A 26,021-nucleotide genomic window follows, 5' to 3' on the forward strand; every position below is an offset into this window, starting at 1 on the left:
TTTATTATTGCACATATGCGACTGGGAGAGTATTGCAATGATAAGAACACACATTCTTATATCTGTATGCAGATTTTTATGAACTAGCAATAACCACTCTTGCATTTTTGTCCATTCTTCGCAATAATAAATACATGCAATAATTTCTTAATTTACAGTGTACACATTATATTATTTATTTTTACCACGTGAATGTCTTTGCCAACTCCATGTTTACAAAGTTATTTTGAACAGGCATGTCCTTATAAAATCGTGAAAATAAATGTACTAACACTGAAAGGGAGCAAGACCTATAAGTAAAACTATTAGAAAATGTGAGAAAATAACTATCATAGCTAGGCATATACTGCATGTTAGATAAATACATTATATTATAAATTCTGTTCATAACAGGGCTTCCAAAATTATTTTTAGCCAGCCGGACATTTTATATATTATCCCGATTTTAATCCCTTAAGACTAAATAAACAAAAGGCAATTATGGTAATCAGTTGCCGAGTTGGCCATCCCAATGATTGACATAAAAAAAAACGATATTAAACTTTCTTTGATTCAAATTCGAAGTTCTGACGTAAACTGTTAAATTGGCAGTGCATCATTCGAAGTGTGCAACATCAGCGTACTTATATCTGCCTTAGACTCTTTATTTGTGCAAAATAACGTTGTCAAAAACTTTACTTTCGTTTTTATACCGGATGTTATCTTGACAATGGTAAAACATGGACCAGAGACGGATACATAAATTCCGTGTACGTTTGCAAAGCGTGAATGAGTGGAAGTAGCTCTTTCTACGTTATTTCTTCAAGAAAATATTCGAAATAAACGTGAGATAAAGGTATTAATGACAATTTAAGCATTTTTTGAAGAAATTAGGATGCATAATTAAATTTCACACCTGCGCACACGTGTACTAGTTCAAACAGAGACATGTCTCTAGGTTCAAAGAACGTGGTTATGACGATTTTTCATTTTCACCTTTTTAATTTTTTCATCAAATCATATTTGTAAACGTATTTCTGATAATTTAAACCTTTTTGACTAAATTAATTAGATGCAAACCGCTGAAATGTAAGAAAATAACTTTGAATAGACCGATCAATGTCCAGTTCAAAATAGTTACCTGTCACCTGAACAGGTAAATTTCAGCTGTTTGACAACTAATTAGCCTTGATTAAAATGAGAAGGTATTAAAGTAGGGGTTGTTTTGATAGTACTTAATGATCATGTCACTTTTATGACCGGAAATGTGTGGCTGTTAAAGGCAAAACGTTGGGTCAAAAAGATCGCGAATTATGTTAAAATGACCGTCTCTTAAAGCCTTGAAAACTAAAAAGTAGATGACCGTTTCATGCTTTGCCCAGCCGGACTTTTACCGGACATTATACAAATGTCTGGCATATATGACCGTTTTGGAAGCCTTGGTTCATAAGTTGATATTTATCATTTGACTATATTTCTTAATTTGTTGAATAAGTGCTACTATTCATTATTCATTATTATTTGTAAGATACCAATTTTTGTGTGGTTTAATGAAAACCAATTAAAATGTTCAATAAAGAATATATTTCTATAGGCATGTATGCAAACTTTGGTAAAATCATGAAATCAAATATCCACAAAAATACTTTTTCTTCAATCCACGAAAAATGGTACACATGAAAAATAAATGAATCCATAGGACACTATGGTTGCAAAACCCAAAAGGCAAAGTTGACGTAAGAACTTTTAACGGTTCTATTTTTAAAAGTCCTTCAGGTTTTTGGCACTCAATCTTTCAATTTTTTGTTTTTTCTTCAGCATACATGACAAAGGTTGTTCCAGAAACATGTGCTGAGCACAGGTTAATTACATCATGTGCTTTTTTAATGCTTTTGAATTTAATCAAAGAAAGTCACATGATACTCATGATATGGATTGAATTTAAAAACATACTTTATTGAGGTCGTCTGTTTGTGATCTGTTAATAAATGTTTTGTGTAATCATAATTCATTAACACTTACACCTGATACATCCATCATAGACTTTAATTTATCTTGTATACTTGTACTATCTGTTTCATCTTGGTCTTCAGAATCTTCACTCTCAAAAGCTTTCATTTGCAAGAAACAATCTCGTAAAACCTTAAAAACATAATCAGAATCTTCATTGTTAAATAGCTTCAGTTATAAGAAACATTTTTTTAAAACCTCAAATACAAACAGAATTTTCAATATTGTTGTTTTCTCTTTTTATACATGAACAACATCTTTTATTTCAAATCACCTGGAATACATAAACCCTAGAAATCCAGGGCAGCTGACAGAAGGGGTCTCTGGTTTTTTTACATATCGCATTCGCCAGGAAAATTACAAATTAGTGGAAAAAATACTCCCTGCATTTTATATATTACATAAAAACTTACTCTTATTTCAAATTAATATTCTACACACCTTGACCCTTGTGTTTTCTTATAATTTTACCCTTTTACATAAACATACATCAAGGTTTTTTTCTCTCTTTTCTTTTTAATTATTTCCTCTGTTTAAAGTTCAAATCTTATCTAATGTGAGCAAAAAAGACAATGTGCAGATTCTTTTGTTATTTATATGATGTTCCCTGTTAAATTAGATCGATACGACACATGCTCCAAACATACAATTTTCTTAGAAGGACTTAAAAGACTTTAATTCCTAGAACCAATGACACAAATCCTATTTAATAAGACAGACAAATCTTTAATTATTATTCATACTTTTGCTCAGATTTTCCAGCAAATCTTTAATTACTATTCTTAATTTTTCCTCAGATTTTCCAGCAAATCTTGAATAACTATTCTTACTTTTGCTCAGATTTTCCAGCAAATCTTTCATTATTATTCTTATGTTTGCTCAGATTTTCTAGCAGTTTTCAGACTTGGTCTTTCCCTTAAAAAGATCTTGTACATCCATTTAGATAGTTTGGTATTTTAAACTTAACTATCCAAACAGATATTGATATTATACCTCTAATTCATTTTCTTTGAAAGCCAAATCTTCCTGAACTTGGGTTTGACCTTTCTGTAATGTCTCATATCTCTCTGTTAAATCTTGAACTCTGAAAAACAACCTTATTTACAATTTCTGTGCTTGGTAAAATTCTACTTACAATGTTATGTTTATTCTAATCTGTTTTAGATAAAAGTTTTGTGGAAACAAAATTCATAGTGCTGGTGAACATCAAATCATACATCATAAAAATGTATTATTGGCCATCAAATGTTGTTTTGATCTTATTATGTGGTTGGGTTACTGTCTCACTGACATTTATCAACAAATCTACTTTTATTCATATTCAAAATTTTTCATATATTTTTCGGCATATTAACCATGTGCAAACAGTTAAATTTGTATGTTATAGGAAACTAAAACACATTTAAAAAAATACTGAAAACTTCTAATTTTTGCCTCGATTTTTCATCACTAAAATGTATTTTAAAAAAAAATTGTTATAAAAATCTTATTGTCAAAACCCCTACATTGATCCCATGGTGTTCTATGATCTGTTTCTTACCTATAATCTTTACTATTATTCAAAGCAAATATAGATGAGATGGATAACTTGTGATAAATTGGTTTTTGTTATGCAGTATGCAGCTCCATTTATTAAAAAGTCCTGGCCACTGAGGAGAGTGGATTCAACAACTGCATGATATGTACATATATGAATTCATGTCTTTTTTTTATTATTTTTGTGATGTATTATGTAATGTGTTATTTTGTTTTCATGTTTTCATTGGGGTATAATAGTGCATTATTTTCAATTAAACTATTATTCAAAGCAAATTAAATCTCCATTCCCTTGACAACCAAACAGTTTTACAATAGCAACTTACTTTTCATTCCAATCTTCTGCTTCTTGTAATAACTGGAAAAAAGAAAAATTTAACCTTTAAAATCTACATAACTCAATGCAATTACCTTTTCATTTGGAGTAGTGGCTTTAACAAAAATAGAACAGAAGCAAAAAAATGTCTACCTGTCCATCCCACTGAGGGTAACTTTACTGAAAACCTAGGGCCACTCAAAATTCACCATAATGTGTTTTTCAAACCAAAATTTGGAACCAGCATGCTCTTAAATGTAGAGGATATATTTAAGGTGCTTCCATACCTGTTGTTTACTAACTTCTAACCGTTCTATCTGTTTAGTCAATTTAAGATGAAACAATTCCATACCTGTTGTTTACTAACTTCTAACCGTTCTATCTGTTTAGTCAATTTAAGGTGAAACAATTCCATACCTGTTGTTTACTAACTTCTAACTGTTCTATCTCTTTAGTCAATTTAAGATGAAACAATTCCATACCTGTTGTGTACTAACTTCTAACCGTTCTATCTGTTTAGTCAATTTAAGATGAAACAATTCCATACCTGTTGTGAACTAACTTCTAACCGTTCTATCTCTTTAGTCAATTTAAGGTGAAACAATTCCATACCTGCTGTTTACTAACTTCTAACCGTTCTATCTCTTTAGTCAATTTAAGGTGAAACAATTCCATACCTGTTGTTTACTAACTTCTAACCGTTCTATCTGTTTAGTCAATTTAAGATGAAACAATTCCATACCTGTTGTGTACTAACTTCTAACCGTTCTATCTCTTTAGTCAATTTAAGGTGAAACAATTCCACACCTGATTTTTACTAACTTCTAACCGTTCTATCTGTTTAGTCAATTTAAGATGAAACCATTCCATACCTGTTGTTTACTAACTTCTAACCATTCTATCTGTTTAGTCAATTTAAGGTGAAACAATTCCATACCTGTTGTTTACTAACTTCTAACCGTTCTATCTGTTTAGTCAGAGAACTGTTCTGATTCTTCTCAGACTTCAGGTCAGTCCTTACACTATCTAATTCTTTATTAGCCTGAGGAAATAGTTACATGTATGAATGTCATTGTGCAACAAAGATCAGTATTTATTCAGTAAACATGTACACCAATACAATGCCTGGATGGGAAAACAGGTGACTAGTCTTAAGTCTTGTAGCTGTTCCCTTGTGACAATTGAATTGGATTGTCTTAGCAAATAAAATAAAAAAATACAAATTGATTATACATGTATTGGAATTACATATAAACTCCTCATGGTCAAAATAATAATAAGACAATTATATTGCCTGTATAAACATTTCAAATAAAGCATCAGAAAAAAAAATGCCTTGAATTGATACTTTTTCCTTTAGTTTCTGTATAAAATGATAGAAAGGATCAGGTGTGAATGTAAATGTGATAAAGATTTCTTTGAATACTATCAAATAATTTAAAATCCACTTAATTTTTATTTCCAGTAAGTGATTAAGATATTGACTATTTTCTTAAAATGAACACATAAAGATTTTTTAAGATTTCTTCTAGTTTTCAATCTTATACAAAGATGTACAATGCAGGAACCTTATAAATGGTTTTCTTTTACCATATCCTAATGTATCTATTAATTGGAGAATTTGGCATCAATAGCAAATCTTTCAGACAGTGTGTCTAATTATTCTCAATTTTTAGTAACCCTGGTAAATTTTTAGCTTGACATACCGTATAGAGTCATTTTTTTTTTTTAATATGGTATGTTGACTTTTTAAAGCCTTTTGACTGTTTATGTTGTAAGGTTGCTGTCACGCATCTGATATACAATCAGAATACATAAGAGAATTACTTTATCCCAAATCATAAGATTTTATTGATCGGCAGGTAGGGAATGGATCATACAATCCTTTTACTCTGAAATGACACTTATAACATTTTGTTTACTTACATTTTTCAGTTTCTCTGAAATTGATTCAACTGCTTGTTCTTTCTTCTTTAGCTGTTTCTGTGTTTCCTCAAACTAGAAAAAAAAATCATGTATTGAGTTGCATGTATCCTTGTTGTAAAAGACGGACTTGTTTTTCTATTTCTTGCACCAGTGAAAGAAAATTTATTGAACTTAAAATTAAACATTTGCATGATTTCCAATGAAGATAATGCTGTAAAATATTAACATTTAAATATAAAACCAAACAAACGTCCAAAACAAAACCTTTTTTTCCATGTTGCAATATATAGGCAACACCATCAAAACAAGCAACTCAAAGTTAAAGAAACATGGAGGGTGTGTAAGTTAAGTTGGAATCCAAATTTAATATAAATATAAAATTCAAACATAAAGAGTTTTAAAAAAAGTCATTTCGAAGAAAAAGTTGTAGTCTGTTCATATGCTTCAAAAAACAGCATTTGGAAACCAAAATTTTGCTTCCTCTTCAAAACTCAGTCTATTAACAACTGTTTGAACCTTTACTTTTTTATTCTAAATTAGATAGGTGTCTTCCCAACCATATGATAGCTTATTTACTAAAGTTTAGTACACATTGGGCATATTGATCAATTGATAACAAAAATGTAAAACCCAAAATATACCCATATTTCAGACTATCCATAGTTATTGTGACCTTTCCCTTTGACCTAATTACCCCAAAATCAATAGGGGACTTCCTCACCCAATGAGGCATTCTCAGACCAAATAAGTTGCAAGTTGGACATATGGTTCAAAGATAACATCCAGAAACATTCAAATTCAATCTATCAATAGCTATTGCAATCTATTGCAACCTTGAACTACTGACCCAATTTCAATAGGGGTCCATATTGGACTATTAAAGTACATTTTATACAGTAAGACATATGGTTCTAGTATAACATCTGAAAACAAATCTTTTGCCTAAATTTGAATAAATCAATATCTGCTGTGACATTGACTTTTTAACTTATGACCCAATTATCAATAAGCATTTTCCCATCCCAGGGGGCATTATCAAACCAAATTTGGTACAAGTTGAACATACGATTCAAAGGATAACATCAAGAAACCAAAATTATGTCTAAAGGAGGAGGTACCATTATCTAGCCCCTGAAATTACATAAGTAGTAAAATTAAGCTTATCTTATTGATAAATTAACAAGTTGATGTAAACTGGATATTACTTTGATGTCATAAAAATGTTGAAATTGAAATTTTATACCTAAATTTGACATTTAACTCACAATTTTTTTGATAAAATAGATATTCCCTGCAATCACTCACCCAGAAGTCTCTCATTAAGGCTCGTGGCTGATATTTTACAATATCAATGTGCAATAAACCTGATCATCCACACTTCTAAATTTCATTTAAGAATTGAATGCTTTTTTTTTGTAAATTTATTGGGGTGTAAAAGCGTTGAACGAAGTACAAGTTTTTCTTTTATTTACCTGTGCACTTAATTGCAGAAGCTCGTGTCATCATGAATGTTACATTTCATTTTGAAATGAAGGTTAATTTCAGAATGACGCGAGATTGCTGTTAGCCAATCAAAATAACATATTATAATGAAACATACATGTAATGTAATTATTGGTAAACAGAGACTGCATTTTTATATCTATATGTTACTTACTTTATGTGACTTGGTCTGTGTCTCTTTCTTTTTCTGTGACAATTCTGTATTTAATTTATCAATCTCATTTTGTTGGGATGACACTGAACTCTCATACTCTTTTATCAAGGTCTGTTCAAATATAAAACTGATTTAAATGATATAAACAGGATTGTCCAAAAAAAAAATATATAAACAGGACTGTCCAAGATTCAAATAATATAAACAGGATTGTCCAAAAAAAAAACATGAAACTTTTCCTTAAGAAATACGGCCTACCTAATCATTCTCACAATATTTTTTTTAGAAATCAATGATATTCTGAAAAATACATTGACTCATAATACATAACTATAAGTCACAAAAACTTATGGAAACATTTTATTTTCATTGTTAGTCCAATAACTTTAATAACAATATTTGCACTTGCATCAAAGAGTGAATGATAACTAAGGGAGACAATGGAAGGCTCATGACCTACATTTCATTTTCAGAGGTTGACAGTGTAGGACTAAGAAAACGGCATCAAAATGACAACTTGATTATAAATTGAGAAATGGATGCATGCTTTGATAAATGTTCGTTTCTATTGAGTAGTGAAAACACAAGATTTTATCAGTGCATTAAAAGAACTATTTAAGGGAAGAAACTGTATCAAAAGAAATTTTCATTAAACAAGACCTTGTGACACAATAGATAAATGTAATAGTAGAATAAATCAATATCTTACATTATAAAAAAAAAGGGAACAGACAAAAACTTTTGAAAGAAACAAATATCTGGTGTCAGTATATCAAACTTTTTGTCTTAAGCTGTTACTTTAAAATTTGACCAACTTTCTTTTCTTTTCTTTTCTTTTACACATTTTACCAATTTTATCAATGCTACTAAAGTTTTTGAGCATTTACTGACCTTGTACTTGTTGATTTCTGTTGCTACATCACCAGATGATAAAGTCAGCAATTTTGTTTCCTCTTCTAGCTCTTTAACCTATGAAATATAAATTGTAATTAAGGGTGAATTAAAACTGATCATGGTTGGGGGATGGGCAGCACTCAAATTTGAGTGGTTGCATTTTCCTTAAAATTATGAAAGAATTATAGAGTAATATGAAAATTGTATATATTGTTGTGATAAAAAACTAAGTTTAGCATTTTTCTTTGTGAAGCAAAAATATGCATGTTTTTTTTTTCAAACTTAAAATGTGCTTTAAATTTCCTTAACTGCTATGATATTCGCCAAAATCTGTCATTTCGGAAAATGTTATTGTCTCACAACAGGTATTATTGTTAAATACCCCTCCATTACATTATTGTCTGCAAATTGTGTTTACTTCAATTACTTTCCTTTGCAAAAAGCATGTGATTAAAACACAATTAATGCTCTATTCAGAAATTGTTCATATATTTATGCTTAAATAAATGGGGAATGTGTTCATGGGACACAGATGATGCCCCCACTTGCATATAACGTTATAAAGGGACATAACTCAAGAATGGTAAAAGTGACGCCACTCAAATTCAAACTTGATTACGTGGTAATATAAGCATTGTGTATATGTTTCATAACATTTGGTTGAGGCAAACTAAAGTTAGAGAACGGAAACCAATTTCGGGACGTTCAGACAGACAAGGTTAAAACTTAATGCCTCCTCCGCTACGGGGGCATAAAAAAAGATGTTGACTAGAGTATCACAAAGAATATCATTAGTGGAGCAGAAAATGTGGTGACCCTTTTGAAACACCTATTGTTTGGTGGGGTCTGTGTTACGCAACCTTTGATTTTCTGTGTAATTTTTTCTGTTCGTATCTTCTTCTTTTGGCAATGATGTTGTCCAATTTCTTGGACTTCAGGTTTTGTTATTGACCACTATATATCTTCTCCTCTGTTTTAAACTACACTACCCTTATTTTTCTCCAGAGAAGAAGAACACCATCTTCACATTATATACTAACATTGAATTCATTAAACTACAACTAAGACAAGTTTACTGATTCCTCTTTCCAGCGATTAAGTGAAAAAATATCTAAAAGGACGTAAGTTAACTAGATTTCCAATACATAACATCATGTACCTCCAGAAGGTGTTGATTCACTTGACTTATTTATAAATAGTTTTGGTTGATTGATGGGAACACCATTCAAACTAGAAACCTTATTGACTGTAGGACTAAAGATAAAAAAGTTAATATATCAAAATAGTTAAAAACAAATTAAAACTTACTCTTTTCTGTGATATTTCAAGTTCATCTTCAACATTTTCTCTTTCTTTTGTGGCTATGAATAACTTTTCTTCAAGACCTCTAACCACAACTGTAAAAAAATATATATATAAAGAACACCAATGTATATCTATTATTCATGCCTACTCAAGGTTGGGCGGTATTTACCGCCCCCGGTATTTACCAGTGGTATTTACCGGTATTTACCGCCCCGGACAATACTCCTCAAGTGGTCAATATTGGCAAATACTGGTCAATTGAAAATTTCATGCTTCTTTTGACTGACTTATCTATCAATACTAGTAAAAAATTGGTTGATGAGGTAAAACTTTATTCCTTTGGCATGATTCAGTCTTATAAAAATGAATGATGTTGGTATGTTATTAACTATTAAAACATTAAGAATTACTACTTTAGTTCTTAGGGGTAATGATATTGCATATACTTTTGGTATACATATGAAATTGCTATTTCAGTTACTTTGACATGTATAAATCAAGATATTTTTTTCTTGAAAAGGTTTGAATTTTACAGGTAAATAGAATTACAAGTGATTAGCAATATAGATTATCAGCTGAGTATTACCTATTATCATGATTATATGGCTAACAGGTGTCAAAAGTTTAATTACTATAACAACTGTCCCCTAATAAATGTTGACATAACAGGAAAAAGGTCATAAAAGTGATTTCTGAAGATTGTTTTAAACAATGAATTAATTCCTGACTATTCAACAGCATGATAAAAATCTTCTTAATTCAGGAAATGTTTATTTTTTCATTGCATCTTTCAAAATAACTGTTTAGAAAACCAGATGTTATATAGTCTCTTTTAAGTGACTGACTTCATGGTGTTAATGACTATATCTGTTGTATGATTAAATTAATATTTGATAAATCTTCTTTAAACCATGTTCATGAACTAATTAATTGTGACTTTTTGTCCTAGTACAATTAAGTAAATAAGTGACTTTCTGCCTTGTGACTATATATATCTATCTATCCATTTAACAAGTAATTAACCTGTGGTAGGGACTAGTTTTTATAGTAAAGTCCTATCAAAATTTCAATTGACCAGTATTTGCCAGTATTGACCAGTATTTGCCAGTATTTCCCGGTATTTACCGGTATTTACCACTGGCATGGTCAATACTAGTATTGACCGCTTTTTTGCCAACCTTGTGCCTACTTCCTGTTCTGTCACAAAATACTTTTCTTCTGTATAAATAAGGGGTAATTATATGTTAGATAACAAGATAACCTTAACAGATATCTAGAAGTCACAAGTGTGCATTTCATTGAAATTGTATAAAAAAATGAGTAATTTTTCTTTGAATTTCACTTGAAATAAGGTCATATCTGAAATACATTTTAATTTTATAATGAAAAATGTTGCATGTTATTTTTCATTGGAAGGTGATGTGTCAAGCAAAATTTAACAACATTTTATAATTTTTATTTGCTCATCTTCCCTGGCATTACAATGCCCTGCTCAATATTTGGCTTACAATTGAAAACATCTAAAATATTTGACCTTATATATACATACCTACTGGATCTGTTTTCTTTGGTTTCTTTTTTCCCTATAACAAATAAAATGGTGTAAGATATTATAATCACTGTATGTTTTACCTAATATATTTTCCTGTTTTCTAATATTTGTATCCTACTTTGTTATGTTTTTCACTGAAAACGTACCATTGAGGTGTTTTGTCTGGAATTTGCAGAGTGACGTTGAAATGCAATGCGATAACGTTACGGAAAGGCATGCAATAATACCCGGAAGCAGTTGATAAATTTTTCATATCAGCCCACTAAGCACCATTTCACAAAATATGGAATTCACGTAAATTTAATGCTATTATTATACTGTAAATATTGTAAGTTATTTACTCTAAGTATATGATACCAACCGTGATTTCCCACTAAAATAAAAACTGAGAAATAAATCTAATAATTCATTCTACTTACATACAATAATGGGTGTTGTCAATACCTATTTGATAACTTTCCATCAAAATCAATTGAGAATACATAAATGAAAAATAACTTTGCATTTCTTACTTAATTTCAAGTAAAGGTCAATGTAAAAATTCGAAAGGGTTCCGCGGAACCCAGTGTCTCGCCTACTTTTGCTGTTAATCGCAGGCTCAACAAAAATGAGGAAAAAAATTAATAAAAATATTCCTCTCTATACTATCTTTTAATTGTAAGTAGCTTCTGTCCAAGTTTGGTAAAAATCCAGGATAGTTTATGAATCTAATAAATGTTTTAAAAACTTAAACTGGAGACTGTATGTAATGTTAACTGGAAGAAAAACTAAGTCCATTTATAAGTAAAATACGGAAAAACAGGAACAAAATTTCCTTCTAGATACTAGCTTTTGATAATAAACAAGCTTCTGTCCAAGTTTGGTACAAATCCAGGATAGTTTAAGAAAGTTATTAAAATTTAAAAAAACTTTAACCACAGAGTGAATGTAATGTTTCCTAGCAGAAAAACTAAGTTCATTTATAAGTAAAATACGGAAAAAATGGAATTTTTTTTTTACAAAATTTACTTCTGGATACTGTCTTATGATCATAAACAAGCTTCTGTCCTAGTTAGGTAGAAATGCAGGATAGCTTAAGAAAGTTATTAAAATTTTAAAAAATTTAACCACAGAGTGAATGTTATGTTTCCTGGCAGAAAAACTAAGTCCATTTAGAGGTAAATTACGGAAAAAATGGAATTTTTTTAAAAAAAAATTAACTTTTGGATACTATCTTATGATCATAAACAAGCTCGTGTCCTAGTTTGGTAGAAATCCAGGTTAGTTTAAGAAAGCTATTAAAATTTTAAAAACTTTAACTACAGAGTGAATATTTGTGGACGCAGCCGACGATGAAGACGACGGAATGTAGGATCGCTATGTCTCGCTTTTTCGACAAAAGTCGAAGGCTCGACAATAAAATGAATCACTAATCAAAGAATTCAAATTTCCAAAGTTATTCAACTCGCGACAGAACAACACTGATAATTAACTCATATGCTACAACCTTGTTGAATATTTTCTTTATTATATACTTAGTAGTAACTAGTAAATACAGATAAATTGTTTGTGTAATACAATCATTGGCAAGCATGCTGTATCAGTCACCCGTGATGATATCGATATCAGCACGGGTGCAAAGGCTTTATCACACCTTTAATCTGTATGACGTCACGTCATCGATTGCAGTCACTGTTGCAAAGGCTTTATCAAACCCCTAATCTGTATGACGTCATGTCAAACCTATAATCTGTATGACGTCATGTCAAACCTATAATCTGTATGACGTCATTTCAAACCTCCTTATCTGAATGACGTCATGTCAAACCCCTAATCTGTATGACGTCATTTCAAACCTCCTTATCTGTATGACGTCATGTCACATAAAAAACATCTACGTGAGGTATATGTATATAATAAAGTGTATATGATATGGCTTTTTCAATATCACACACGGTATCAACCCTCAACCAATATAATCCTTCTAGCAGAGCTCTCATGATTATATTGGTGTCTCAGGTTGATACAGATGTGATATTGAAAAAGCCATATGATATTCTCTATATACTTGAATTCTTCCATTAGTTATTATATAAATATCTCTCATTGAGTGTGCCTGATCACCCAAGTGGTTTTTTGTTGGATACCAATTTTTCGTGGATTTCATGGATATATTAGGTTAACCTTGAATTTAGATATTCAACAAAGCACAAATTTTCTAAAGCCTTGTATGCATACTTTGGCAAATCCACGAAATAAAATATCCACCAAATTGCATTTTTTTATCAATCCACGAAAATTTGTATCCACGAAAAAATAGTTGAATCCATAGTATCTAAAATCCTCAAACTACTAAGTACTTACTCCACATAAACAGGACAGACAGGAAATGGTCATTAACATTGTAATTGTTACTATGACAACAAGGACTGTCATCTGTGGTGTCAGACCTAATGGTTCCTGTTCTAACAGAGACTGAATTGAGGGTGGAAGCTGAAAAAAAAACAAGAACAGATGCCTTTGTAACAAAGTTAGTCTTTTAGATGGCTGTAACATGTGTAATTAATCTTAGGTTGATCAAATTCTACAAAAAGGTAACAAAATGAAGGAACAGTATATGTTTAGCTAAGTTTTGATTATAACTAACACAAAGTTTATTGGCAATACCGCAGGTTCATTATTATTTGTGTGATACCAAACTCCATCTGTCCATTATCTAACCTTATAATCCATATAAACTATGTCTTAGACCCAAGTGATATTTAACCTTCTTTGACCATATTTAGCCTTTCAATCTGTAGACTGGCTGATAATATAAAGCCTTTTAATAAAAATTCTAAACTTAGCCTACAATCTCATATCCTAATGATATATACCCATTTACAGCCCAGTCTTGTCTTACCTTTCCTAGATTACAACTCTAGAGCATTATCTAAACAAACAGCTTACCTTTTCTACAACCAGTTTAAGTTTAGCTTCCAATCCTCTGAATCCAACCCTCCATGCTTGTTGTTCCTGGTATTCCTTATTCTCCTCTTCCTCAAGGGTGTCATCAGTAATCTTCCGAGTAAGGACCGTATCTTGTGGGTCAGGTGTCACATTTTGCTGTGATGGTGGCGGTGGTATCTCATCTTGTATAGGTGGTGGTGTTATCTCCTTTTGTGGTAAAGGTGTAATAGTCTGTGGTTTCTCTTCAGTTTTAATATCAGGTTGAACACTCTGTATCCCACCCACATTTGCATCCGTATTGTGTGATAATGGCTTCCTAGTCAAGAAGTCAGCAGTTTTATAAACATCATGTACTTGTGGCTCTGTATTGGCAGGTGGCACATTAGTGTCAGTGGCATTCGCTGTTCCGAACTTGATATCAGTATTATCCTGTAGAACCATTGTTGCCTGATGCTGCTGTTGTTTGGCTGGAATGTCCATGTTCATAGAAGACATAAGTTGTTCAGCTACTGACAGGGAACTTCTAATGTCATTCTGCAATACCTGGGGCTGGGTCTTACCACCTTCTGTTAATGGCTTTATCTCTTTAACATCAGCTGGTGATGGTGCTTGGGTACCAGTTTGCTGTTGCAAAGAACTATGCTGATGCTGTACTGGTTTATCACTCACCAATGGGGAAACAGTTTGTTGTTCTGGTGGTGGTGATGGTTGCTGGGGTAAAGAACCAGCTTGTTGTTGTGCTTGTGTTAAAGAGCCAGTTTGTTCTTGTTGTTTCAGTGGTGAATTCTGGTGAGCATCACCTTGTTGATCTGGTTTATCACTTATAACTGGGGAACCAGTCTGAACAGAACTGGATTGCTGTTCAACAGCAGGTTTTTCTTCATTTGATTCTTTCTTCTCCTCATCTAAAAAGTCTAAAAATTCAACATCAGGATGAGAGACATAAGCCTTTTTAACAGCCTCACTCAAAATGTTTTTGTCTTCTTTTGTTTTCTGATCTTGGATCTCCTGTTCCTTTGGCATTTGACCTGTCTGAAACTCCTTCTTATTTGGAATCTGATCTTCACTTAGCTGTTCAGTCTGAACTGACTGAGTTGGTTCAAATTTTTCTGGTTGCATTTTTTCCTGATCTGTTAGGCTTGCTGGTTCCTGTTGTCTCACTTGTTCAACTGTTTGCTCTTGCTGACCTTGTTGTTCTTGTGGTACCTGTTGACCTTGCTGTATTTGTTGACCTTGCTGTATTTGCTGACCTTGCTGTATTTGCTGACCTTGCTGCATTTGTTGACCTTGCTGTATTTGTTGACCTTGCTGTATTTGTTCACCTTGCTGTTTTTGTTGATGTTGCTGGTCAAATTCTCGAGTTATATCCTGATCCTGTCTCTGATTTGTCTGCCCAGTTACCTGAGGTGAAGTCAATTTCTGTTGGTCTTGACCTGTCTGTTGTGGTTGTTGTTGACCTTGTTCTGTTTGACCAGTTTGTGGAGGTTCTTGAGGGGAACTCTCTTTCTGTTGTGTTTGGATTTCTATTGATTTATCTTTTTGTCCTATTGGACCAGTTTCTTGAGGCACCTGAGGTGGACTCTCTTTCTGTTGAGTTTGACCCTGTAAACTTTCCACTGGTCTTTCTTGTCCTGTCTGACCTGACTGCTTGGTCACCTCCTGTTCTTGGGTCTGAGATTTCTGCTCAAATGTCTGCTTTTGTTCCATTTCTACAACATTTCTACCTTCTTCTACTGGTGTTTTTTGACTAGCAACAACATCTTGTGTAACAGTAGCCTGTATTACTGGTGTTGAACTTTCCACTTTAAGGGCTGTTTTCAATGGTTCAGAATCTTCAAACATATCTAAAGGGAAAGGTGTGCCATCAATGATTGTATATCCTTCCATTACTGATGGTTGTGAAGATTCCAATACATGTGTGGGCTTCACTTGATCAGCAGAGGTCTCCTTAAATTCTACAGGTATGTCAACAGCAGGAGTGGGCTTGACCTCCTCAGATGGGATCACTTCAACAGAAGGTGGGGTCATCTCTTTAGCAGGGACCTCTTCTACAGGTTTTTCTATGTTATGTGATTGTTGCGTTGCCTGGACCTCTTCTACAGGTTTTTCTATGTTAGGTGATTGTGTTGCCTGGACCTCTTCTACAGGCTTTTCTTTGTTAGGCAATTCTGGTTCCTGGGCCATTTCTAAAGGTTTTTCTATGTTAGGTGATTGTGTTGCCTGAACCTCTTCTACAGGCTTTTCTATGTTAAGTGATTCTGGTGTCTGGGTCTCTTTTAAAGGTTTTTCTGTATTAGGTGATGGTGTTGCCTCAACTAAGTCAGGTGAAGTTTTCCTGTCTTCAACAGCTTTTCTTTCCTCTTTCTCATCTACTTCAACTTTCCCCTCACTTTCATTTTCTTTGCTTTCACTTTCCTCCTCCTTTTTTTCATCCAATAGATTTTCATCACTTATTTGCAATCCTTCATCCGATTCAACAATCTGTAAATCAGGTTTCTCACCATCTGTTATTTTCTGTTCTTGACCCTTTAACAAGGGTTGACCTTTGACATCTGGAGTATCAGTACTTTTTTCCACTGGTTTTAGACTATCAGATTCATCTGCCTTTACATCTTTTATATCCTCTTTGTTATCATCTGTCTCCATTTCATCTCCCCCTACTTCTGTTTCATCTACCTCTGTACTATCATCTGAAATTGAACACAAGAATTTTAATTTTTTTCAACAATTTAAAATTTTAAATACATTCTGTAAAAATATATAATGATATGGTATAATAATCCATAAATGCATCTGACAATACATTGAACAAGTTTAAGCTAAAATATGTCCATGTGCAAGATATTGTTCAATGAACAAAAATCTTTAGGAATTACATTAAACTATATAATATTTTAACAGGTATCAAATTATTTATTCTAAGAAATTAAGAACTCATAGTGGGGAAATGGTTGTACATATTAGTTTAAATACCTAGCATATTTATGATTAAAACTCAGAATAAATTAAAATCAGGTTATACAGATAAAAATCTATTTATCAATAAGCTTTTTGGCTAAGGAAAAAATGTTGCCGTTTAAATCTCAAAACTGAAAACAATTAAATAAAAGATAAATTTGTGGGGGGTCAATTTTTTCTCATTTCAGATTTCAGAAATTAAAAAGAAAAAGGGGGGGTAAATTTTTTATTTTTTTTTGTTGGGAAAAAACCTTTAATCTCCTCTGGTTTGGTATCATCTCCTGTGGTCTTTTCTGTCTTTTCATCTCCATCTTGTTCCTCTGTTTCATCACTTCCAGTTTTATGTTGGTCTTGTTTTATCTTGTCATCCTTCCCTACATCTTGTTGGCCTTCACCTCTGACCTCATTCTGTTGTGCTTCATTTTTGACCTCATCTGGCTTTCCAATATCTTCCTGGACTTTGATCTCATTGTCTTCTGTTTCAATTTCTGTTCCATCATCGTCTGATAACTCTGTCCCATCTTTGTTATCCTTCCAATTAAAAAAAAACTTTACATTGTGAATCAATACGGAATAGATATTATACCTATGTTTTATTTTTCCTTGAAATCCTAGCACAAAAAGATGGGTTTTTCCAAAATTTGTGATTGGTTAACGAAAAATAAGTTTTTACCACAATCAGACCCCCTTCCCCCCCCTTTTCCAATTTTCACAGACAAAAAATCTGACACCAGGAATCAATTAGGAATTGCATATATTATACCATTATATCAGTTCTCATTGAAATCTGAACACAAAAAGATGTTTCTCTAAATTTGTGATTTATAACAACAAAAAAACTACAACAGACTCATCAGTGATGCTCGAATAAAAAAAGGCTAAATAAAGTACATAGGTGAAGAGCTCAATGGTCACAAGACCCTAAATTCCAAAAAGGTTTTGACACCTACAGCTAAGGTTATCTATTTTTGGGGTAAAAAATTCTTAGTATTTCACCAAAAAATTGTGCATTTCTAAATATAATGCACAACAACTGTGCAAAATTTCATCTGTATCCCAACCATACATTTTGAAGTTTTTGCATTTTCCAAAGCTATTTCTCAAAATTTGTGATTTATTAACAAAAACTAAGTATTTTCCAATATTTACTTACCAATTTTTGCAAAAAAATAATATGCACAACAATTGTGACTAATTTCATTGACCTCCTACCCTTACTTCTGGAGTTTTTACGCCTAAAAAAATTGTTGACAAAGTAAAAACTATAGAGTTCCTGCATCCTCGATGTGTGGCCCTAACTATACGACTACAATGTGCTGTAAGATGCTTAACTTTAAAAGGAAGAAATCTAATATCATTTTTGTGAAATGTAACATGTTTACTGGACAACTTATTTGATAGCTACAACACTGTATTAAGAGACTCCCTTCTAAATATATACAAACAAACTGATGAAGTTTTAGCAGCTACTATAATTTGAATCTAATTTTAATCCTGGTATCTATGATGAGTTAATTTATCTAAAGCCTGATATTTTGATATACTTGTACTATAAAATCATGATGGTAATAGAACTTACACCCCTAAGTTGCTGTAGTTTTATATTTAATGTTGTTGATTACCTTTTTTTCTGTTTCCTCTGGGTTCTCATCTACAATACAAATGAGAGTTGAGAAAAGTTATGCAAGAATTTCTAATCTGAGTTCAATAGTGCTTCTTAACTTTTAACGTCATTCAGTTCAGAAATACAAGATATAACATACTGCATCCTGATGGTAGCTGGACTATGCAGGATTTTTATTATGTAACCCAGTACTTATAAAGCTGATTTACAAATAATGTGTCCTCTTTTATTACCTTGTTCAAGTTAGTGGTCATCTGCTGGTAGCTGGACTGTGCTGATTTATAAATAATGTGTCCTCTCTATTACCTTGTTCAAGTTAGCCGTCATTCTGTTGGCAGCTGGACTTCCTTTTTTTATCGTGTGCTTTACTTATACATTTGTACAACATATGTTGATTGTTTTTATTTGTATGTGTTCTTTGAGGAGTCTTTTATTGATTGTCTTTGCTTGTATGTGTCCTCAGAGGAGTCAGTTGTTGATTGTAATTTCTCAAATGTGTCCTGAGAGGAGTCAGTTGTTGATTGTGTTTGTTTGTAGGTGTTCTTTGGGGAGTCTTTTATTGATTGTCTTTGCTTGTATGTGTCCTCAGAGGAGTCAGTTGTTGATTGTGATTGTTTGTATGTGTTCTCAGAGGAGTCAGTTGTTGATTGTCTTTGTTTGCATGTGTTCTCAGAGGAGTCAGTTGTTGATTGTCTTTGTTTGTATGTGTTCTCAGAGGAGCCAGTTGTTGATTGTCTTTGTTTGTATGTGTCCTCAGAGGAGTCAGTTGTTGATTGTCTTTGTTTGTATGTGTCCTCAGAGGAGTCAGTTATTGATTGTCTTTGTTTGTATGTGTCCTGAGAGGAGTCAGTTGTTGATTGTCTTTGTTTGTATGTGTCCTCAGAGGAGTCAGTTGTTGATTGTCTTTGTTTGTATGTGTCCTCAGAGGAGTCAGCTGTTGATGTTGATTGTCTTTGTTTGTATGTGTCCTCAGAGGAGTCAGCTGTTGATTGTCTTTGTTTGTATGTGTCCTCAGAGGAGTCAGTTGTTGATTGTCTTTGTTTGTATGTGTCCTCAGAGGAGTCAGTTGTTGATTGTCTTTGTTTGTATGTGTCCTCAGAGGAGTCAGTTGTTGATTGTCTTTGTTTGTATGTGTCCTCAGAGGAGTCAGCTGTTGATGTTGATTGTCTTTGTTTGTATGTGTCCTCAGAGGAGTCAGTTGTTGGTTGTCTTTGTTTGCATGTGTTCTCAGAGGAGTCAGTTGTTGATTGTCTTTGTTTGTATGTGTCCTCAGAGGAGTCAGTTGTTGATTGTCTTTGTTTGTATGTGTCCTCAGAGGAGTCAGCTGTTGATGTTGATTGTCTTTGTTTGTATGTGTCCTCAGAGGAGTCAGTTGTTGGTTGTCTTTGTTTGTATGTGTCCTCAGAGGAGTCAGTTGTTGATTGTCTTTGTTTGTATGTGTCCTCAGAGGAGTCAGTTGTTGATTGTCTTTGTTTGTATGTGTCCTCAGAGGAGTCAGTTGTTGGTTGTCTTTGTTTGTATGTGTCATCAGAGGAGTCAGTTATTGGTGGTTGATGTAGTCTGTTGGTAAATTTCTGTTATTATTTTTGTGTATCATTCGTTATAATAAAACAAAGAAATTTAAAACGATCAAGAATGATGTCAGATTTATGATCAGAAATAACCGTTTGCCACAAATTTCTTATTGGATATCTTTCAGTTGAATACTCAATTTATTGTTGGTATATAAAAAGCAACCTTGAGAACAAATTAATTTGTGTATCATGAAATGAGTTGTTCAAGAAGATCTGTGCCATTCATTAAAAAGTGGTTTGCACAGAGGAGAGTGGACACCAAACCTGCATATTAGGTATCATTACTTTTTTTACTACCAGTTTTAATATTTTATAATTTTTTGCAATGTGTATATCTTTGTATTGTCCATATGTCTTCAACCCCTAGGGGCATAAATGTGTATTTCTATAATAAATAAATATCATAAATAAATAAATAAATAAATAAATAAATAATAATTTACCACTTTGGTATCCTTCGTCATCTTCTTTAATATCAGTCTCATCGTCATCTTCAAGTTCCGTATCATCCTTTTCACCTTCTGATTGTGTCAATGGTGGCTTTGGTTCATTACCCTAAAAAATATAACAGCAAGATTAATAACCTTATTGGAAATGGAAACACATATTTTTTCTCATATTCAGCCATTTTATAACCATTAGTTTTCTTTTTTTACAAAAATCAAATCCATACCATACAGATAGTTTACAATAGTATTGTCACATAACCCTTATTATTACATCAAAATTTAACCATTTTAACCCTGTTCATGAAAAATTTAGTTATAATAACTTAAACATAGCCACATTCAACACAGCTATATCCAGTTTTCTCTAATTCTTCGTCAATTTATCCCTTTCTGCACCCATTGTATAAAAAAATTTAATCAACGTGTGGTTCGTTTGATCTCAGTTGTTCATTGGTTAAAATCCGATTATGACATCGAATTTTCTTGCTTTCCTCTGAATTTCCTATTGTGACGGCATGAAAAAAGGCAACCATGCCTGATGACGTCACAAAGAAAAAACACATCTTTTTGCAGATCATTGAAAAGAAGGAATAAGTTAGCCTGCGTATTGTTTGAAAATCATTAGAGAAACAGATTCCACCACCAAATCTCGTGTTATGCGATATTTATCCATTCTCGACAGTTAAATTTTAAATATCTAAAACTCTCGGCGAGCCTCGCGTTTTAAATTTGAAAATTTAACTGTCTCGAGTGTCTCGAGTGGATAAATATCGTATCACACTTGATGCAGTGGTAGAATCTATATGTCTCTATTTACTTTAAAAGGTCATTGTTACAAAGTCATAAATTAGTAGATTTTTTATCAAATTATCAGAGAGACTACTCCTAATTCACCATAAACACTCATATTCCATTCTTAATTCTAATATTCGTATTTTCATTACACATCTCAGTCAAATAACAGATATCAACAATACAACATAATCATGATTATTACTAAAAATATAACAATAATAATTGTTGAATGTTCAAGAACAGAAGAATGAGATTCAATCTACAAAAGGTTCATATCATAAATTCATTAACTTAATGTTGTTTTTTTTGTCAAGGTAAGATATTTGTTCTCAGATACATTTGTATTTTGCCCTTTTTATTTCAGATAAAGAATTCAGATATAAATTGTATGTCACCTTTCAACATAATCCAAATCAATCATGTACAGTATACTACAGATAGTTGTAGTACAGTTCACACTCATTGTCTCGAAATCGGTTGACTCAAATTTCAATTAAGTTGAAGTTTTCCTGTGGTCCCGATTTTATTTCATATAAATATATGTATTTCGACTCCAAATGAGTCAAAATTGGCTTAGTCGAAATTTCGGTTGACTCGAACCAAATTTATGGTCCCAAGATTAGCAAAAGCATTCAAATTGCATCATGTGCATTATTAATCTCGAACTAATACACACATGTCAAAACCTGACCTCAAGGATTTAAATGGTTCATCTGACAATAATTTTATTTTGGATATAACACGTCTTCTGATTGGCTGACGTTGTTTTGTTTATCAGCTCATAGACATAATTTTGTCATGTGACCGTGACATCATCAATGTTTTTTCATGGTTAACTCCGGTTTAAAATGGAATTTAGAATTAAATTATAAGAAATGACTGTAATATTTTTTCTGTCTATTAGAAATAACATAAAAAATGTGGTGCACACTTTAAAATAAACCGCTACGCGGGTTATTCAGTGTGCACCACATTTTTGATGTTATTTCTTCATAGACAGAAAAAATATTACAGTCATTCCTTAAATAAATGTGTAAATAAATTTCCGGTCACTGACCACTGTATTGATTAACATTCTTTTTCCATGAAAAATAATAAAAGACCATAACATACAGATATATCGATCGTAGAACAGAATATTGATCCCCTACCCATATTTGTCTGGATTTATTTTAGCCTTATCAAGCTAAGCAAGAGTTGTGTTCCTTGGTCTGTCAAACTTCAGGTAGTGTTCTCCCCAGGTCCTTTTAGCATCATGGTAATGTCATGCTATATTGCTTGAATGTGATGCTATCTGAATTGAGTTTTCTTATAGATTAAGTTATGGATGTGATGCTATAATTTCTAGAAACAAGATGGTATTTCAAATTTCCCTGTTTACAAGCTTAAGTATGCTTAATGAAATGTCTGGGGAGAACACTGTCAGGTTTTCGTTTGTGTTGAACTATGGGTATCTCGATATATTTCTCTGGTCCGACTGACTTGGAGATAATGTGAGTCTACTTTAAATTTTACATTTTTTAATTCTAATCCCTGATTTGATGGTTGAAGATTAACTTTACTAATGAAATATCTCTGTATTTGTTATTACCATCAAACATAGATTTACGACAGCAAAATGCGAAACTGTTATCTACATTCTAATACAACCGTAATATTTTTATTTTTTATCATAAAATCTGCATCTACCTTCTGCAGATAAATCCAAAAACATCAATTTGGGAAATTACATCACAAATCTAAAGATTGTCCCATCAGAATTATTATTACCGTCTTTTGGTATGTATAGTGCGCACATTTATACCCTGGGTCATGTTTCTTGTAAGAGGGGTGCGCGTTATACATGCCTACAGACATTTTCTTAGTCGTTTTACAGGTCCAAACTCCGACAAAGAAATTTCCAGGAGAAGTGAAGGGTACGGAATATTTTTACTTAAACCTCGATTGTTTTTATGTTTTACATGTTATATTTGTAATATGTATCTTATTGTTTTGATTTGTCATGTTTTATTCAAATAAAATACATTTTATATCTCTGTAGTTACGTTTATCGTGTAAATTTGTCCATCTGTTTGCAATCTGGAAATTTGCCATGTCTTAATAAAGACACAATAAAGCTTTTGTTGTCGGTTAAATTAGCCTCTGTGTTCCTTGTTGTCATAACTTACTGTTTTTGTATGTGTTCATCATGGAGAGTAGAAGAAAAGTGTATGAAAATTGAATAAACCACGCTCGTTTTGAAAAGATAAACCACCATTTTTTCTAATGTATCAGGTGATCGCCAGTCATGTGGGTCAGTCATGTGACTTGATATTGTAAAGTGACGATTTAGTCTATGAGAAGTTTATTTTTATAAATACGTTTCTACTTTGTAACATTTAAACAACTATTTAAAACTGTTCAAGAAGAAATCATGATTGAAATCATGATAATCTCATAATTGTAACCTGAACGAATTTAATTAGGAACAAGGTGAACCTGTCACTGATTTGTTTTGACATCGATTAGACCCGTTGTTTGAGGTGTGATAATCCAGATTAACAGCTAGAATCAACAAACAAAAAATAAAAATTATGAGATTTTAACAATTTATAACAGCACTAATGATGTTAATGATAATCATTTGACTGATTCGTAATTATGCTATTGTTTCAATCAGAACATTAATTTGGATATTTTATCTTGTCCATGATACTCAAACAATTTATTAAATTTGGTTTGAAAAAAACAAACTTAAATGTAGATTTATCTCAATCTAATAAAATTCTTATTCATTTGTCAGAATATTTTCAATTTCATATTAATAACGTATTCCGTACGGAATTCTCCGACATCGGTGTCCATTTAAAAAACTTCCTGTTTACCGATAGACTTCCTGTTTGCCGATTTTGGAGCTGTAACTTTTCCGAAAATGTCTATGAGTCTTATACGAACAATAAACTTTTTTTCTCACCTTTCTTGGACCATAAAGGGGGTGCGCACTATACACAAATGCGCACTATACATCCCAAAAGACGGTATAAATAAATTATCACTAACCAAAAAAACAACAGCTTGTATAGTAGTCAAAAGGTAGCTTTATTCTGCTATATTTTTGCATATGCAGTGACTTATTCTAATCAAATCATAGATGGTAACTTTCTAGCTAGGTTGGATGATTTCAAATTAATATTTCCTAACAATAATGCACTGACCTCTGTGGGAACAATCTTTCCTGGGTTGGGGATTTCCACTTTATATTCCCTCACAAATGATCTTGGAAAGTAACCTTTTCTATCTCCAATCTGAAAACCATAGTAAAGAATAAAGATTTATTATAGATTATGTATAGTACATTTACACTGAGAGAAAAGCATTAATTAAATATATATTGTTCATAGTAGCTACATGTGTCAATATCATTTTAACAGGGTTGTGATCTAAAAAAAAAATAGTTTAAAATCACCACATGATTATCATGATTATGTGCTTGTTCAAAGTCAGGCAAATCATTGTGTACATGGTCAGTACTTGTCTGCACTTGCCTCAAAAAGTGGTTGCCACAACAATCACCTGCATAAATTATTGTTCCCAGCCTCATGAAAATTGTACCAAGCACCTCCTTTTTAAAGACGAATGCTTTATATTTTGTTCTACCTTAGTTTAAAGTAAGTTCATGAATATATTAGATCAATAATAGATACAAGAGTGCACACGCTGAAATGTCTCGCCTGTTTTACTGACCATTGATTTTATGTTGAAAGTCTTAAAGGTAAAGGTTTTACTAAAAGCATTACAGAAACTTACCATTTTTTAAAATCTATGACAATGAGGTCAAGGTCAGATAAATTGTGTCAGACAGACATATACACCTTACAATTTTTGTATACACCAAATATACTTGACCTATTGAGTATGCCAATTGAAAAACAGACCTAAACACAAAAACTTATCATTGAAATGAACCATAAATATGAGGTCAAGGTCAGATGATACCTACCAGATATACATGTGCACCTTACAATTATTCCATACACCAAATATAGCTGATCTATTGCTATTAGTATTTGAAAAACATACCAAAACACAAAAGCTTAACATTGACCATTTAACCATAAAAATGAGGTCAAGGACAGATGATACCTTCCAGCGCCAGTTAGGATGAAACTACACAAGGGCATTAAGTCATTACTTAACTGCAATTGAATGTTACTTGCTTAATACTGATTTAGTCTAACACATGTACACAGTGATGTTTGTTTACAATGGAGAGCGAAGAGAGAGAGCGGGCTAAAACATAGCTAACAGTTCCGGACAATAGAGCCTATTATGGCGTTACCAGTTTTTCTTTTTTTTTCATTTTGAAAATTAAAGTTACTTATAAGACTCTGCTTACATGTTACAAGAACAAACATATTAATTGTTGGAAAAAAACACTTTCATAGGGTAGACTGCCCTCAAGTGATATCAGGGATTATTCTGCCCCATTTATACATAATAATAATCTAACAAATAATAGTTCTAATTTGCTATTACAAC

The 26,021-nt window shown here is 32.2% G+C and overlaps 1 protein-coding gene across 2 annotated transcripts in view; it reads right to left on the minus strand.

Annotated features, from left to right (window-relative positions):
* Positions 1-26,021, minus strand: part of LOC127739123 (melanoma inhibitory activity protein 2-like) — a 57,424-nt gene that overhangs the window by 21,852 nt on the left and 9,551 nt on the right. For both annotated transcript variants that reach the window (XM_052250708.1, XM_052250707.1), the window contains exons 3-17: positions 24,698-24,787; positions 20,703-20,814; positions 18,684-18,712; positions 17,313-17,592; positions 14,104-16,793; positions 13,519-13,647; positions 11,173-11,206; positions 9,627-9,715; positions 8,316-8,393; positions 7,425-7,535; positions 5,768-5,839; positions 4,779-4,883; positions 3,852-3,883; positions 2,983-3,073; positions 2,002-2,121 (exon numbers count right to left, since the gene is read on the minus strand). In XM_052250708.1, the coding sequence (XP_052106668.1) occupies positions 2,002-2,121; positions 2,983-3,073; positions 3,852-3,883; positions 4,779-4,883; positions 5,768-5,839; positions 7,425-7,535; positions 8,316-8,393; positions 9,627-9,715; positions 11,173-11,206; positions 13,519-13,647; positions 14,104-16,793; positions 17,313-17,592; positions 18,684-18,712; positions 20,703-20,814; positions 24,698-24,787 (4,062 nt within the window). The remainder of the gene's footprint in view (positions 1-2,001; positions 2,122-2,982; positions 3,074-3,851; positions 3,884-4,778; positions 4,884-5,767; positions 5,840-7,424; positions 7,536-8,315; positions 8,394-9,626; positions 9,716-11,172; positions 11,207-13,518; positions 13,648-14,103; positions 16,794-17,312; positions 17,593-18,683; positions 18,713-20,702; positions 20,815-24,697; positions 24,788-26,021) is intronic.

This window comes from Mytilus californianus, unplaced genomic scaffold (genome assembly GCF_021869535.1).
Source record: "Mytilus californianus isolate M0D057914Y unplaced genomic scaffold, xbMytCali1.0.p SCAF_4, whole genome shotgun sequence".
In the NCBI taxonomy this organism is placed as follows: Eukaryota; Metazoa; Mollusca; class Bivalvia; order Mytilida; family Mytilidae; genus Mytilus; species Mytilus californianus.